General features: G+C 50.4%; 1 protein-coding gene across 1 annotated transcript; it reads right to left on the bottom strand.

Moving 5' to 3' along the window:
* Window positions 1-6,982: 6,982 nt before the first annotated feature.
* LOC116147840 (class I histocompatibility antigen, Gogo-B*0102 alpha chain-like) lies at window positions 6,983-10,408 on the bottom strand. The gene is made up of 8 exons (XM_064476279.1): window positions 10,254-10,408; window positions 9,680-9,949; window positions 9,206-9,481; window positions 8,314-8,589; window positions 8,082-8,195; window positions 7,659-7,691; window positions 7,468-7,515; window positions 6,983-7,303 (listed from the first exon to the last, which is right to left on the bottom strand). The coding sequence occupies exons 1-8, from the start codon at window positions 10,315-10,317 to the stop codon at window positions 7,299-7,301; spliced, it is 1,086 nt and encodes a 361-aa protein (XP_064332349.1). The 5' UTR covers window positions 10,318-10,408; the 3' UTR covers window positions 6,983-7,298.
* Window positions 10,409-13,421: the final 3,013 nt, after the last annotated feature.

The following is a 13,421-nucleotide window of genomic DNA, read 5'->3' as shown; positions in this document are numbered from 1 at the left end:
GAAGAGGCTCCTATCCTGGAGGAGAATGTTGAGCAGACCTCTCATGCCCTCGTCTTGGCCCCGGTTTAGCTTAGTGCCCGTTCCCTTCTCCTTGTGCCGGGAGGACCTGCACTGCCTCGCGCTGGTTTATAGCCAAACTGTCAAGACTTCTAGCATCTTTGTCTTTGGAGTCGATGTGGCTGAACAAGCCCTTCCCTGCATCCTCCGTGCTTTGTTGACCACGCAGCCTCCGGACCTGCCTGACTCACATCCCAGCCTAACAGGGACGTCACCCTGAGGTGCTGGGCCCTGGGCTTCTACCCTGCGGAGATCTCACTGACCTGGCAGCGTGATGGGGAGGACCAGGCCCAGGACACAGAGCTCGTGGAGACCAGGCCTGCAGGGGACGGGACCTTCCAGAAGTGGGCGGCCCTAGTGGTGCCTCCTGGAGAGGAGCAGAGATACATGTGCCACGTGCAGCACAAGGAGCTTCAGGAGCCCCTCACCCTGAGATGGGGTGAGGAGGGAGACGGGGGTGGAGCTTCTTCTCAGGGAAGTGCCAGCCCACTAGAGACTTTCAGCAAGACCAGGTTCAGATGTGAGGTCAGGGCCCCTCACTCATTTTTCCTCCTGATATCAGTCTTCCCAGCCCAACATCCCCATCAAGGGCACATTTGCAGGCCAGGTTCTCCTTGGAGCTGTCATCAGTGTGGTTGTGTTTGCAGGAGCTTAGATTATTGGAACTTTGCTCGGAAGAAATGTGACCTAGAACAACAGAAGCCAGATGAAGAAGAGAACCTTGGATTTATTGTTCTGACCTAAGGGTCTCTTACCCCAAGGGGTGGAATCACAACTCCTGTTCTTGTGACTCCTGCAGCCAGTGTGCAGACCCCTGCTGTGCGGCAAAGCCTGGGGGGACCCTGCTTGGTGGGAGGGCCAGTGGGGAAGCTGCAGGTGTGCTGGGAGCCTGGAGACCTGGTGAACTTCCAGAGCCCAAATCCAGGTCAGGCCAGGGCACGTGGCTGCCTCTGGACCCCAGGACCCTGACCTGAGATCAGGTCCCTGGCCCCTCTCTGAGCGTTCTAGGAGCAGGGCCACATGAGATCCAGAAGATGCCACATACCTGGGGAATGGGCCACTGTCTAGTGGGACAAAAATTCTCAGGTCCACCTCCTGCAGTATCTTAAATTTTTTACAAAGATGATGTAGGAGTAAGCTGGGCCCTGAGCTGAATTGGCAAAAGAGGAGGGAGAGGGTAATGTACATGTGTGTCTGTCTGTGTGGGTTCAGGTGGGTATAGAAATGTATGTGGTACTTGAGTGTGGAAGTTGGTGTATATGTGTGTACATAAGCATGTGTGGGTCTTTGTATGTGTATGTCCATGTTCGTGGTGTGTGAGTGTGCATTGCACTGACACTTCCTCATCCTTAGGTCCACCCTGGCCTCCTTGTGATGCCCCTCCCACCACAGGGGACAGAAAAGTCAGAACAGCTCTCTCTCTGTCTGCTCGTAAGAAGAGGCTCAGGTGATGCATGTTGAGGAAACGGGTCCTCATCATCTTTGAAAAAGGTATCAGGAGCTAAATCCATGGACTTTCTTCCTAGGAATCTTGATTAATAAAAGGATCAGATACTGTTTTAAGGAATTAACATGAATTAAATCATTTAAACCTCATAAGAGCCCTCTGAGATAGGGACAGCTATCAACCCCACTTTACAGACAGTGAAACTGAGGCCTCTGAGAGGCTGGCTGACTCTAGCTGGCTGAACCCATGGCTCTAAGGAAATAGCCTGAACACTGAGCCCAAGTGTGTCCCTGCTCTGTTACGCTGGCTCCTTGCGCTGTTCACCTGCCTCACTGAGGGTCACCTCCTCTGGGGGCTCTGACAGCCTCCCTTCCCCTCCAGGCTCTGAGACTGGCCAGAGGTCTGCTGTGTTTCTCACACCTTCTACGGTGAGTCCATGGGGTGTGAGGTGACAGGAGACTTGGTTGTTCATTGGCTGATGGGGTGTGTCTGCTGGAGGTGCTGGGAGGGGAGGGGAGGGTCACACTGGGGTGTGGGGCATCAGTGGTGTTTGGATCCAGGCTGTGAGCTGGACAATCCAGATGCTGAAGGAGAGACCAGCGGGGACCACGCAGAGTATACTCCTCACTGTGTTATCTCACAGCCCGGAAGCACAGCCCCACGTGCCCCTGAGAGTCCCAGGGGTGGTCACTCCTCTCCTTCCCATCCCTGCTGCCCTGACTTCTCTCCTTCCCACTGACTCCCTAGTACCATCTGCTCCGAGGCGACACCACAGCCCTGCTCCCAGCACGTCCTCCCTCCCTGCCTGCCTCTCCCTGCTGGGCTCCTGGATGGAGGGAGAGGAGAACAACTCGGATAGAGAGAGAGCCTGACATGTGTGCTGGTAAAGGGAAAGTGGGGGGGGGGTGTCCTCAAGAAAGGGAAGGGCTGCCTTGGGGAAGAGGCGTGAGTGGCTCCCTGTGGGCGGTTAGACTGGTGGCCTCGGTCTCTTGCTGGCTGTGGGTCGGGCGCTACCTCAGCTCCTTGCCCGTGGGCCTTCCCAGCGCAGTGGCTGGCTGCGCCAGAGCTTGCGGGCAGTGCGGACAGTAGCGGTCAGCTAGCAGGATGGGGTCACGCTCTTCTAGGTTCTGATCACAGGTGTGACATCGTCATGGTAACATTCTATTGGTTAGCAGCAAGTCCCAGGTCCCACCCACACTCCTGGGGGGCAGATTCCACAAGGTGTGAGTCCCAGGGGGCAGGGATCATTGGGCACCACCTCAGAGTCTGTCTGCGCAGGGACGTCCCAGGTCAGAGAGAGCAGGAACACCAGGCAGCGAGGCCTCTGCCCTGGACGTGTTCACACACGGGCTGCACATCACTGAACACTCACTGTCACTGCGGGTCCACGTTGGACAAGATGACCTGCAGGACTGAGCTGTGTTAACAGAGCACCGCCCTGGATACAAGCACCAAAGTTTCCATTGGAAGGTTTCTCTCCCGTTCTATGTGAACCTGAGAGAGGATCCTCTATGAATAGTCCCCTCTGAATTTTCAGTCTTCCTACAGCTCTAGGAAAGAGCAATCACTAAAGTGAACCATATTTTTCTTTCCTTGTCATCCTTTCAGCAGATCCTGGGCTCCCACTCTTTCTTCCATCTTGCTGTCATACAGGATCCCACAGAGTCCCTTCAGGTGGTTCTACCTTGCTGGTGTTGTAGGCAGACAGGGTAGGGGGTCTTCAGAGGAGATGAGGCAGGTACAGCTTTTTCACATAAGAGACGCCATTTGAGGCCTGAGCCATTTTGTGATCTAAGCCTGGTCACATGCTTGCCCTTGAACTGGTCTCAGTAATAATGATCTTAAGGGAACAGCAGAAGGAGTGACTGATCCCAGGCAAGAGAAGTAACAACAGCTTAAATAATAAACCAGATAATAAAGACCCCAGTTCCATGATTAAGTTCTGGACAATATGATGACCCAGATGTGTATTTTTAAATTTTGATCTTAAGGGAAAGAATTTTTAACCATCTTTGCTTTCTTTGGTTGTTCATTTAACATGGTCTTAGGTACCTTGGGTCATGCCAACAAGGGCAGGAGGGCAGGGACAGTAGAGAAGGCAGGTCAAGGGACCTGGATGCCTGGACAACCTGGTGGTTCAGAGTCACCCGAGCTGCCCTGGAACTGCCTGCCTCCCTGTCATGGAGACACAGACAAGCTTCCATCCTGTTAGACCACTGTTATTTGTGTTTCTGCTGCACACGCTGAGTTAATCCATATGGAGAGAACAGGACTTCCCACGGGTGTGTGGCCATGGTGGTCTCTTTTGGAGATGAGCAGAAATCTATTCACAGTGTCACCCCTGTGGGCTCCTGGGACATTATTGTAGTTGGAGAAGAGAGAGCTGGACCCCAGGGGGCAGCACAGGGAGACTGGAGACTGTTACCCTCCTCATCTTTCTACATGGGGTCTGACCTAGGGGAGTGTGTGGGTCACCAGGTGTTAGATTTGGGAATCTTCCCTTCTTCACTTCCTTCCTGTCCTTTTTACAGACAGTTGCCTTGACGTTCCAGCCGGGATGAGAATCACTGCTGGTGTCTCTTCCTCCTCCTCATCCTGTCTGATGGCAGGGGCTGTAGGGGCTGAGATCTAGAGGAGAAACTGCTCAGGTAGAAAAGGAACCGAGGGTCATTGTCATTGGGCTCCATAGGAAATCTCTGTTGTCCCAGCCTGGCCTGGACAGCCAGCCTGAGACAACTGACCCCAGGTCCCTCGTGTCTCTTCCCCGAGTGATTCCAAAATACACAGCCTAGCACCTGCCCTGTTCTATTTGTTACGTGCAAGTCGTTAGGTCCAGTTTAAATTTCAAAAGCATATATTACATGTGGGCGTGATACCAGAGGAGGGAACACCGGCGACCAACTTAGAGTCTGCCAACCACAGGGTGACTTTGGGAACCATCTGACGTCATGGCCTCTCACGGGGCTGAGGCTAGGAGTGAGGAGACTGGAATAAATAAAGAGATCAAGTTCACAGGATTTAGGTGCTCACTCCACAGCAATCCAGATCAAAACTATGTTCTCAAAAAACTGGCCCAGTCTTCCAGGTAATTTGGGATTAAAAGAGAGAACTGTGGGGATAGAAACACAAAGGTAGGAAATGAAAAGAAAGGCAGCAGTGCTGAGTTAGCGCTGTCTCACTGTCACTCGCCGTGACCCTTCCGGTTTCTGCAAGAACCTCAGGGGTGAATCAAGTGGTTGTGTGAGGGGGACCCCCCCCCATCCTATAAGTCTCTGAGGAGGGCGTTTACCTCTGTCATTACCCCCAAGATACAACATTGTATTTAATGTTCCGAGTTGACTGAGCTTGGGAGGCTTTTTCAGGGGCTTCTACTTGGCTTTTCTCACTAAAAGCTTTTACCCCAAAGGTCAAAGAACCAACATGAGAATTCTGGCCAACTCTGCATACATCTCCTCCAAAGACATATTTGGAAACTGGGGAGATTCCCACCAAGTGGACGTGTGGAGACAGAGAACCCACTGAGATACGGGTGGACCTAAAAGGACTTGAGTTATGTCCTCCTGTTCCCCAAAAGCTTCTCCTCTAATGGGGTTTCATGCTGGTACTTTGGTTCCCAGATATCATTATCAAAATGGACTTTATCCAATAGGCATAAAGGGACCTAGATCTTCCCTTTTGTCAATGAATGAAAATATAAAAAAATAGCCATTGGTACCTATGTGGAAAGACGTGGGGAATTCCTACCACACACAGTTGCCATGTATTGCAGGGTATTTGCTCAGGGGACCTCGGCTCCCTTCAGCCAGTGAGTCCTGGGTCTGCGAATTGGCTCAGGTCTGGAAACTGGGTAAAGGATGGTAACTTTCTCTTAGGCAGCTCATCTCAGCCTAAAATTTAGTTATTCCTATCTATTAATTATCATGCTAAGCAACTCTTGTTGTCTGTCCATCCACCTTGCCCCTAGAAACACCACAATCTATGAAGCATTTCCATAAAGTCCTTGCAGTCAGACTTTCCTGCTTCCATTGTGACATTGCTGGTTTTAGGGGTGTAGTCCTTGTTTTGGTCTTGCTGTCACCTGTCCTCTGACTTTCTGAGACACTATCACCCCTGTTACTGCTGTAATATTATCTCCTAGAGTCAATCCCCGCCTGCAAAGGACAGACACATTGAGGTCACTACTGTGCTCACTTGCTCAGTCCTTATTGCCTGAGAAACAGTTTCCCTTGGAAGACAGACTTGTAGGTTTTTTCCAGTTTTATTTTGTGCTAAATGTCCACTCGCCTGAGCTTTTTCATGTCTTTCTGTTCAATCACCACGGTGGTTCTGGCATCTCTGCTTCATTTGATGTGGAGCCAGAACTTCCTGTTAGAACAGCTTTATTGAGATATAAATGAGACATCTCATTCAACCATTGGAAAGAATCGATTACAGCATATTCACAGAGAGGTGTGACCATATGCACAATAAATTTTGGAACATTTTGATTCCTCAAACCATTTTTCTGTCTCTCACAAATGGTGATCTCTTGTCCACCCTACAGCCACCTGTCCCTACAGCACACACAGTGATATGTGTATGTTCAGAAAAAATGATCCTACGCATATGGGTCCCCTATTCCAACCTGCTGTGAATCTACATCTGTGGTATAAACCATCAGTTTGGCCTGGAGCCAGCACTAGGATTACTAGATCTAAGGGCAGAGAGAGGGAGTGGCTGCAGAGAAGACAGAAATCCAGCAAGATTTAAAGGAAGATGGGAAACTTTTGGGTCCCTCTTCTTCGCTAATTCTAGAATCTAGTTCCTTAAAAAAGATGGGAGAAAGATGCAAAGAAGAATCAGGCCAGAGCTGGATAATGCTGAGAATTTCTCTCTTGATACTGCTGAGATCCTGTGTGCAGGGACCCCTTGGAATTGTGGGGACAATGACAGGCAAAAATGACTCCTCCTGCTGTCACAGATGGGGGACACCCAGAGCAGAATGAGGCCAGAACTCTACATATGAAAAAGAACTTCATAATTTAAAAAATCCTAAAAGGGCAAAATATGAACACACACAAAAAGGACAGGGGCTGAGGGCTGGACTTTCTCCTGAGCCTAGGGTGACATGGTCACAGGAAGCCCTCGCTGTCAATGTCCTCCAGACAGGACAAGGCGCAGGTGACTTCTGAGTCTCTGTGATCACAGGTTCTGGTGGGACCAGGTTCTACTGTAATTACAGGGACACAGGACCAGAGAAGATGACCCATCCCAGTAGTGACCCCTTCACAGCCCACAAGGAACTGAGCACTGACTGCGCACAGTCCTTGCCATACTCCCTCCTCACAGCCTTCTGTCCCCCCTGCAACAGGCTCAGTACAACAAGCATGCAGATTCTGGAAGGTTCTCAGTGCTTCTTTATTTCCACTCACAAATTTTAGGAATCTTCACCTTTATTATTTCATTAATGGCTTGTGGCACGAATTACAAAAAAAAAAATTCATATCCAGATTTATTTTCATTAGGAAAGTAAGACATTATTATAAAATGCAGCACAAAGTTAAGACAGGGATGGAGACGGCCCAGCCCCACCTCTGCTGGAAAAGGAAAGTCAACCAGGGAAGAGAACACAGGTCAGGGTGGGGGTGGGGGGAGGTCGTGGGGGGCAGGGGTGGGCCAGTCTCCCCACCTCCTCACATTGTGCTAATAGAAGCACAGACACATTCAGGTGCAGCTGCAGAAACAGGAGTGAGGGGATCTGAAGTCACAAACTGTACACATCGTGGATCACTCAGTCCCTCACAAGGCAGCTGTCTCACACTGTGAAAGAAAAGAATCAGGAACCGATTCAGGTCAGTCATGGAAGTGCTGACATTCTCAACAGCCCCCCACATGCTCAAAATGTCCGACTCTGAGAATCCCCACACCCACAGTATCCCCTCTGCCCCAACCCCTCTCCTAGTCTAGGCCCCCCAGTGTCTCACCTCTGGGATCCGTGAGAGACACATCAGAGCCCTGGGCACTGTCACTGCCTGGGGGAGAACAAAACCAGGACGTGGTCAGAGCCCACAGGAGAGAAACCAGAGAAGGAAGTCTGAGGCTGGTGAGCTCCCCACATGGCCTCCCGGCTCCACCATCACAAGGGTCTCAGGAACCACACTCACTCCATACTTACTTGCAGCCTGAGCATAGCTCCCTCCTTTTTCACCTGTCAGAAGAAAACATCTTGTGAGAGGCCAGGGAGAAGCCTGAGTCATGAGAGGAACCCCTTGTTCTGGACCACAGAGAACTTTGTAAAACTGGACCAAAAATCCAGGACAGGTTCAGAACATGAAGGGAGGGGGGACTGGACCAACTACCTTCTTCAGGTGTGTCCTCAATGGGGGTTCTATCCATCTGACTTCTGACTGCTGGGAATCTGATCCCCAACTGCAATTCCAAGCTGAAAAATTTGTCTTTCATCTTCATAAGTGCTTTACAAGAGTGGCAAGCACGTGTGTGTGAATAGTACCTCCCAGTAACAAGGCAGGCAACTTCTAGTGGGCTTGACACACCTCAAGTTAGACAAGAAAAGTCTGATTCCCTCTCCCTTCCCTACCTGAACGCCTCTTCCTCCAGATCACAACTCCCGCCACCACAGCTCCAATGACCAGAAAGAGAACCAGGCCAACAATGATGCCCATGATGGGGACGGTGGGCCGAGGAGGTGGCTCTGCAAAAAGAAGGGAAAAGGCCCTGACCTCAGGTTTGAGTCCCAACCTTGTTGAAGTTCCCCAGAAGGGCTTCTGCTTTATCTGAGAAGAAGCTCCACCCCCTGTCTCCCCACTCACCCCATCTCAGGGTGAGGGGCTCCTGAAGCCCCTCGTGCTCCACATGGCACGTGTATCTCTGCTCCTCTCCGGGAGGCACCACCAGGGCCGCCCACTTCTGGAAGGTCCCGTCCCCTGCAGGCCTGGTCTCCACGAGCTCCGTGTCCTGGGCCTGGTCCTCCCCATCACGCTGCCAGGTCAGTGAGATCTCCGCAGGGTAGAAGCCCAGGGCCCAGCACCTCAGGGTGGCCTTATGGTCAGAGATGGGGTGGTGGGTCACATGGGTCCTTGGAGGGTCTGAGGAAGAAGAATCAGAAACTTCTCACTCTGGGTTACCTCCATGAGCCACTGACGCAGCATCAGGTGACCATCCTGAGACTGGACAGGATGATGGGTTTGAAAAGAAGCACAAACCCGGGACACCAGCCTGCACCTGGATGTCTGGGAGTATCTCCTAGTCCTCGGAATGCTTAAGAATCAGAATGAAAGACAAGATAGGAGGCTCCAGGGCTGTAAGGGGGTGAATACAAAGTCCTGTTTACAATGGAGGAGGACGAATGACTCAGAAAAGGTGGAGTCAGGATCCAAATACGGTCTTGAGCTGAGAACAGGCCTGAGAGAGAAGGTCCTGGTTCACAAGATGGCGGCCGGGGTCAAAGGGCACCGCGGGTCAGTTATTTCGGGGACGGTTTCCCCCTCTTTATCCTAAAGAGCCTGGATTTCCTAACTGTGCTTTAGAGAAGTCGGGCCCCTGGCAAGTCACTCTCCTGTACAGAATGTGGGGACCTGGGCGGACCCCTCCCTCTGCAGCAGGAAGCCGGGGCTGGTTTCCCGCGGGGTCCTTCCTCCTCTCCTCGTGGGATCCGAGCTGCAGCCCGAGGGGAGGCCGTGGAGGCCCCGCGGCCCCTCGTACCTGCGCGCTGCAGCGTCTCCTTCCCGATCTCCAGGTATCTGCCGAGCCACTCCACACACGTGCCCTCCAGGTAGTTCCTCAGTTGCTCCGCATCACCGGCCGCCTCCCACTTGCGCTGGGTGATCTGAGCCGCCGCGTCCGCCGCGGTCCAGGAGCGCAGGTCCTCGTTCAGGGCGATGTAATCCTTGCCGTCGTAGGCATCCTGGCTGTACCCGCGGAGGAGGCGCCCGTCCGGCCCCACGTCGCAGCCGTACATGCTCTGGAAGGTGTGAGACCCTGACCCCGCCCCGCCCCCCATAGTGATTAAACCTAAACTGAAAATGAAACCGGGTCAAAGTCCCGCCGGCTCTTCCCGGGTCGAGGGCCGGGCGGGTCCCGCAACGTCGGGGTGACCCTCGGACCCGGAGACTCGGAGACCCCGGCCCGTCCCTGGGGAGGCGGGTCGTGAGCTGGACCCGGGCCCGCGTCGCTCACCGGCCTCGCTCTGGTTGTAGTAGCCGAGCGCGGTGCGCAGGTTCACTCGGTACGTCTGTGCGTGGCCCTTGGCTTTCCGTGTCTCCCCTTCCCAGTACTCCGGCCCCTCCTGCTCCACCCACCGCGCCCGCGGCTCCATCCTCGGATTCGGGGCGTCGCTGTCGAACCGCACGAACTGCGTGTCGTCCACGTAGCCGACGATGATGAAGCGGGGCTCCCCGCGGCCGGGCCGGGACACGGCGGTGTAGAAATAACTCATGGAGTGGGAGCCTGGGGGCGCGGAGGTGTGAGACCCGGCCCGACCCTCCTAACGCCTTGGGTCCCGGGTCCGAGGTGATGGGCGGGGAGGAGCGGGTGCGTGAGACGGAAAAGGGGCGGCGGGTGGAGAAGGGTCGGGATGAGATGGGAGAGAAGAGGGGGCGGGAAGCAAGGGAGCGAGGACACGGGACCCGGGTGGGGTGATGGGTCTGGGCGGGGGCCGGCGAGGTAGCACCATCCTCGGGGTCCTGCCCTCCTGTCCACAAGCCCCTCGCTCCTCCCCGCAGAGGCCTTTCCCTCCCGACCCCGCACTCACCCGCCCAGGTCTTGGTCAGGGCCAGGGCCCCCGAGAGCAGCAGTAGGAGGGTTCGCGTCCCCATGACTGGCCTGCCCCGACCCTGAAGACAAGCTGAGTGGAGACAGGTTCGTGCGGACTTTATAACCAGAAACCGGGGTGACGCTGATTGGCTTCTCCAGAAACAGAACACGCAATGGGACTGAGAAGTGGGGCTGCGTCACGAGTGACCAGGCAGGAGCTACCGACACAGGTTGTGAGAGAGAAAGTGAAACCCGGGGAGATGGGGAACCCCCAGCACGGAGCGTCCCCGCCCCAGACCCCGCCCTCTGTGAGACCCCGAGAACCTTGCCCTTCTGGGGACCTGAGACTTTGCCCTGATCCCTCCCCTCCTGCACCGAGGGCTCTTTGACACACTGTCTCCCCGGGTTCTGGCCCAGGGCTGTATGAGTTTGTGATTTTCAAAACATTTTGGTCAGAATGCTCACACAGTCTTACAAATGAGTAAGAAGCCAAAGATAATTTTGTGTATGTGGGTACATCTACCGATATTTTTCGTTGTAGCAATAACAGTTTAACTTTTTGTATTAACTTCTGAGAATAATATTAATAATCCATGCATTTAATATAAAGATAGTTTCCCAAAATAAACATGGTAGTGAGAAGGCATAGCTTTTTACATTTTTACATTTTTTCAAGTCTCTTTCTAGTTTGTCTCAATAGAAGACCATTGGATTTTCATGCTTGCTGTTGCATTTAATCAGTTATTTTGATTGAAGTCTCACACTTATGTAGGAGTAATATTTTAAATAAGCTTTTCAGATCATTATGGATGGTCCTCTTTAATGCTAAACTAAAACTACACACGTGGTAGTTTGTCAAAGTTATTTGCAAAGTGGACCTGAGACAGATCATTGAATATTTCCTGTTACATTAGAATCCAGAGCCTGTTTTGCACACTGAATGTCTCTGTACTAATTTAAGATTTTAAAAAAGTAATACATTGTTTCAGTAAGTTATACAGATCTTCCAATGTCATTCATTCTTCAAGTAAAAACAGTATTCCATAAAAAAGAGGGTAGTTCAGTTCACACAAATTATTTCACACGGGACACAGTACTTTGAAATGTAGCAGAAGTGCTTTATGTATACGTCCCATGTCATCATAGAAGATATTAAGGATGAAGACTTAGGAACGATAATTTTAATGCTTCAACCAGGACGTTTTAAAGCAAACCTTATTTTTGCCCTGCAAAAAGTTGTGAAAATAATTACTACTGCAGTTTGCTTCCATAGTCTCCATTACTTTGAAGCTGTACTGTACCTCAAAGCAGATGTCAACATAGTGAGGAAGCAAATAGTATCTTAGTAATGCTCTGAAAGTAATTTTGACTGGGCATCTGACTGAATCTCACCCATAGGGAAGGCAGACTAGAACGAGGATACAGCTGTATCTGGACAGAAGCAGTGGTCACTGTGTTAGCACAGGGAGAGGTTTGGTGCATTGTGAGGGTTGCAGTGCCAGCTTGTTTGGTCTGTCCTTAGACAGAATATGTCATAGTCTTGTCTTGTCTTCCTGTATCATGGTCTCAGGTGTCCCTGTCTGATGTTGATGTTCTGTGAGATGACTTATGTCAACGGCAGAATAACCTGGCCGAGTGGGGAGCATCAGCACCGCTTCCGACAACACTGAGGTCAATGTAAATGTCAGACCAGTTCCTGTGGGCAGAGGCTGCTTTGTCCATCTTGAAGTCAATATTTTAAAATAACTACATCCAAAAAATTAAAAGAATATTAAAGAATGACTTGGAAAAAAGAAATGCTACATAAACATATTAGTAATAAATGTAAACAATAATGAAAATGTGGAATAAGAAATGGAATGAATTAAAATCTATCATCTTCACAAAGATGAAATGAATGAGGGGAGGATTGACAAGACTTGAGGGAGAACAGACAGTTGTAAAGACTGATGAGATTGAAAACTGGTACAGAAATCTTAAAGGTCCTTTTGCAAAATGTCTCAATAATTTCAATATGTTAACACTGAAATATAGACATTTTTCTTTCACAAATTTATCCTAAGAAGGTAATCACACATGTTCTCCAAAATAGATACTGAGGGATGCATCTTGAATCGTGGTTTATAGAAGAAAAGAGTGGAAATAATCTAAATGCTACAATCACTGTAAAGATGGTCACTATGAACAGAGGAGCACTGACTATGTCTCAGGCAGTCATTCCATGTGATTTACATACAGAGTCAAATTTATGCCTCAAAGCAAACCCATGAGGCACCCAGCCTGTGATCTCTTTGAGCAGACAGGGAAAGGAGACTCAGAGAGGTTAAGGAGCATCTATTTCGAGGGCACCTTGCATCAGGATCTGGAGACACTGGAGGAGAGCAACAGTTAAGCCCCAGGTGATGGGAGACGGGCTCTGCTGTGTGGGAGAGGGACAGAAATGACCAAGACAGATGCACATCACGACTGTCCTAAGTGCCGTGAGGAAGAGCTCATGATGCCATGAGAGCAGATAACAGGAGTCCTGACAGGTCCCCTGCCGCTGTTATCAATAATATCTGAAAGACAGAAAGGATAAATGGAATATGAAACAAAAATAGAATTCTATACAGTTATATACAGTCATAGAATGAAAAAGAATTCTTGGGATTAAAAATATGATCATAGAAATGAATAATTCCATAGATGAATTGGAAGATTACAGTCATGCTCCCAGTAAGTAGATGGAAAAGTAATGGCAAGTAGGAGAGAAGACCTGTAAGAATATGTCTGTCGGTCACAACTTTCCAACAAGTTACAAATACAAGTTTCAAAAATAATGGAGAGTAAAAAATGATAAAAAAAAATCAAGAAGACTTCTCAGAGTTTACAGACAAAATTTACATCTTGAACAGCCTACACAAATTCTTAGTGCACTAGATGAAAACAGACCCACAGCAAGACACATCAAGTGAAATTTGAGAAACAGGTTGGAAAAGAAGACACCTTGAAAACTAAGAGGCAACAAACATGTGCCCAGAGACTAGAAGACATTGAGCAATGCCTTCTCAATTCTGAGGAAAAAATAAGTGTTTCCAGCACAGAGTTGTGTATCTAGTCAAGATGTGAGTCAGTCCTAGGGCAGCCTAAGGCCCTTCAGAGTTACAGTGTTTCACTTTCCATGTTC

Source organism: Camelus dromedarius, chromosome 19 (genome assembly GCF_036321535.1).
Source record: "Camelus dromedarius isolate mCamDro1 chromosome 19, mCamDro1.pat, whole genome shotgun sequence".
NCBI lineage: Eukaryota > Metazoa > Chordata > Mammalia > Artiodactyla > Camelidae > Camelus > Camelus dromedarius.
This window is presented reverse-complemented; position numbering and strand designations above follow the sequence as displayed.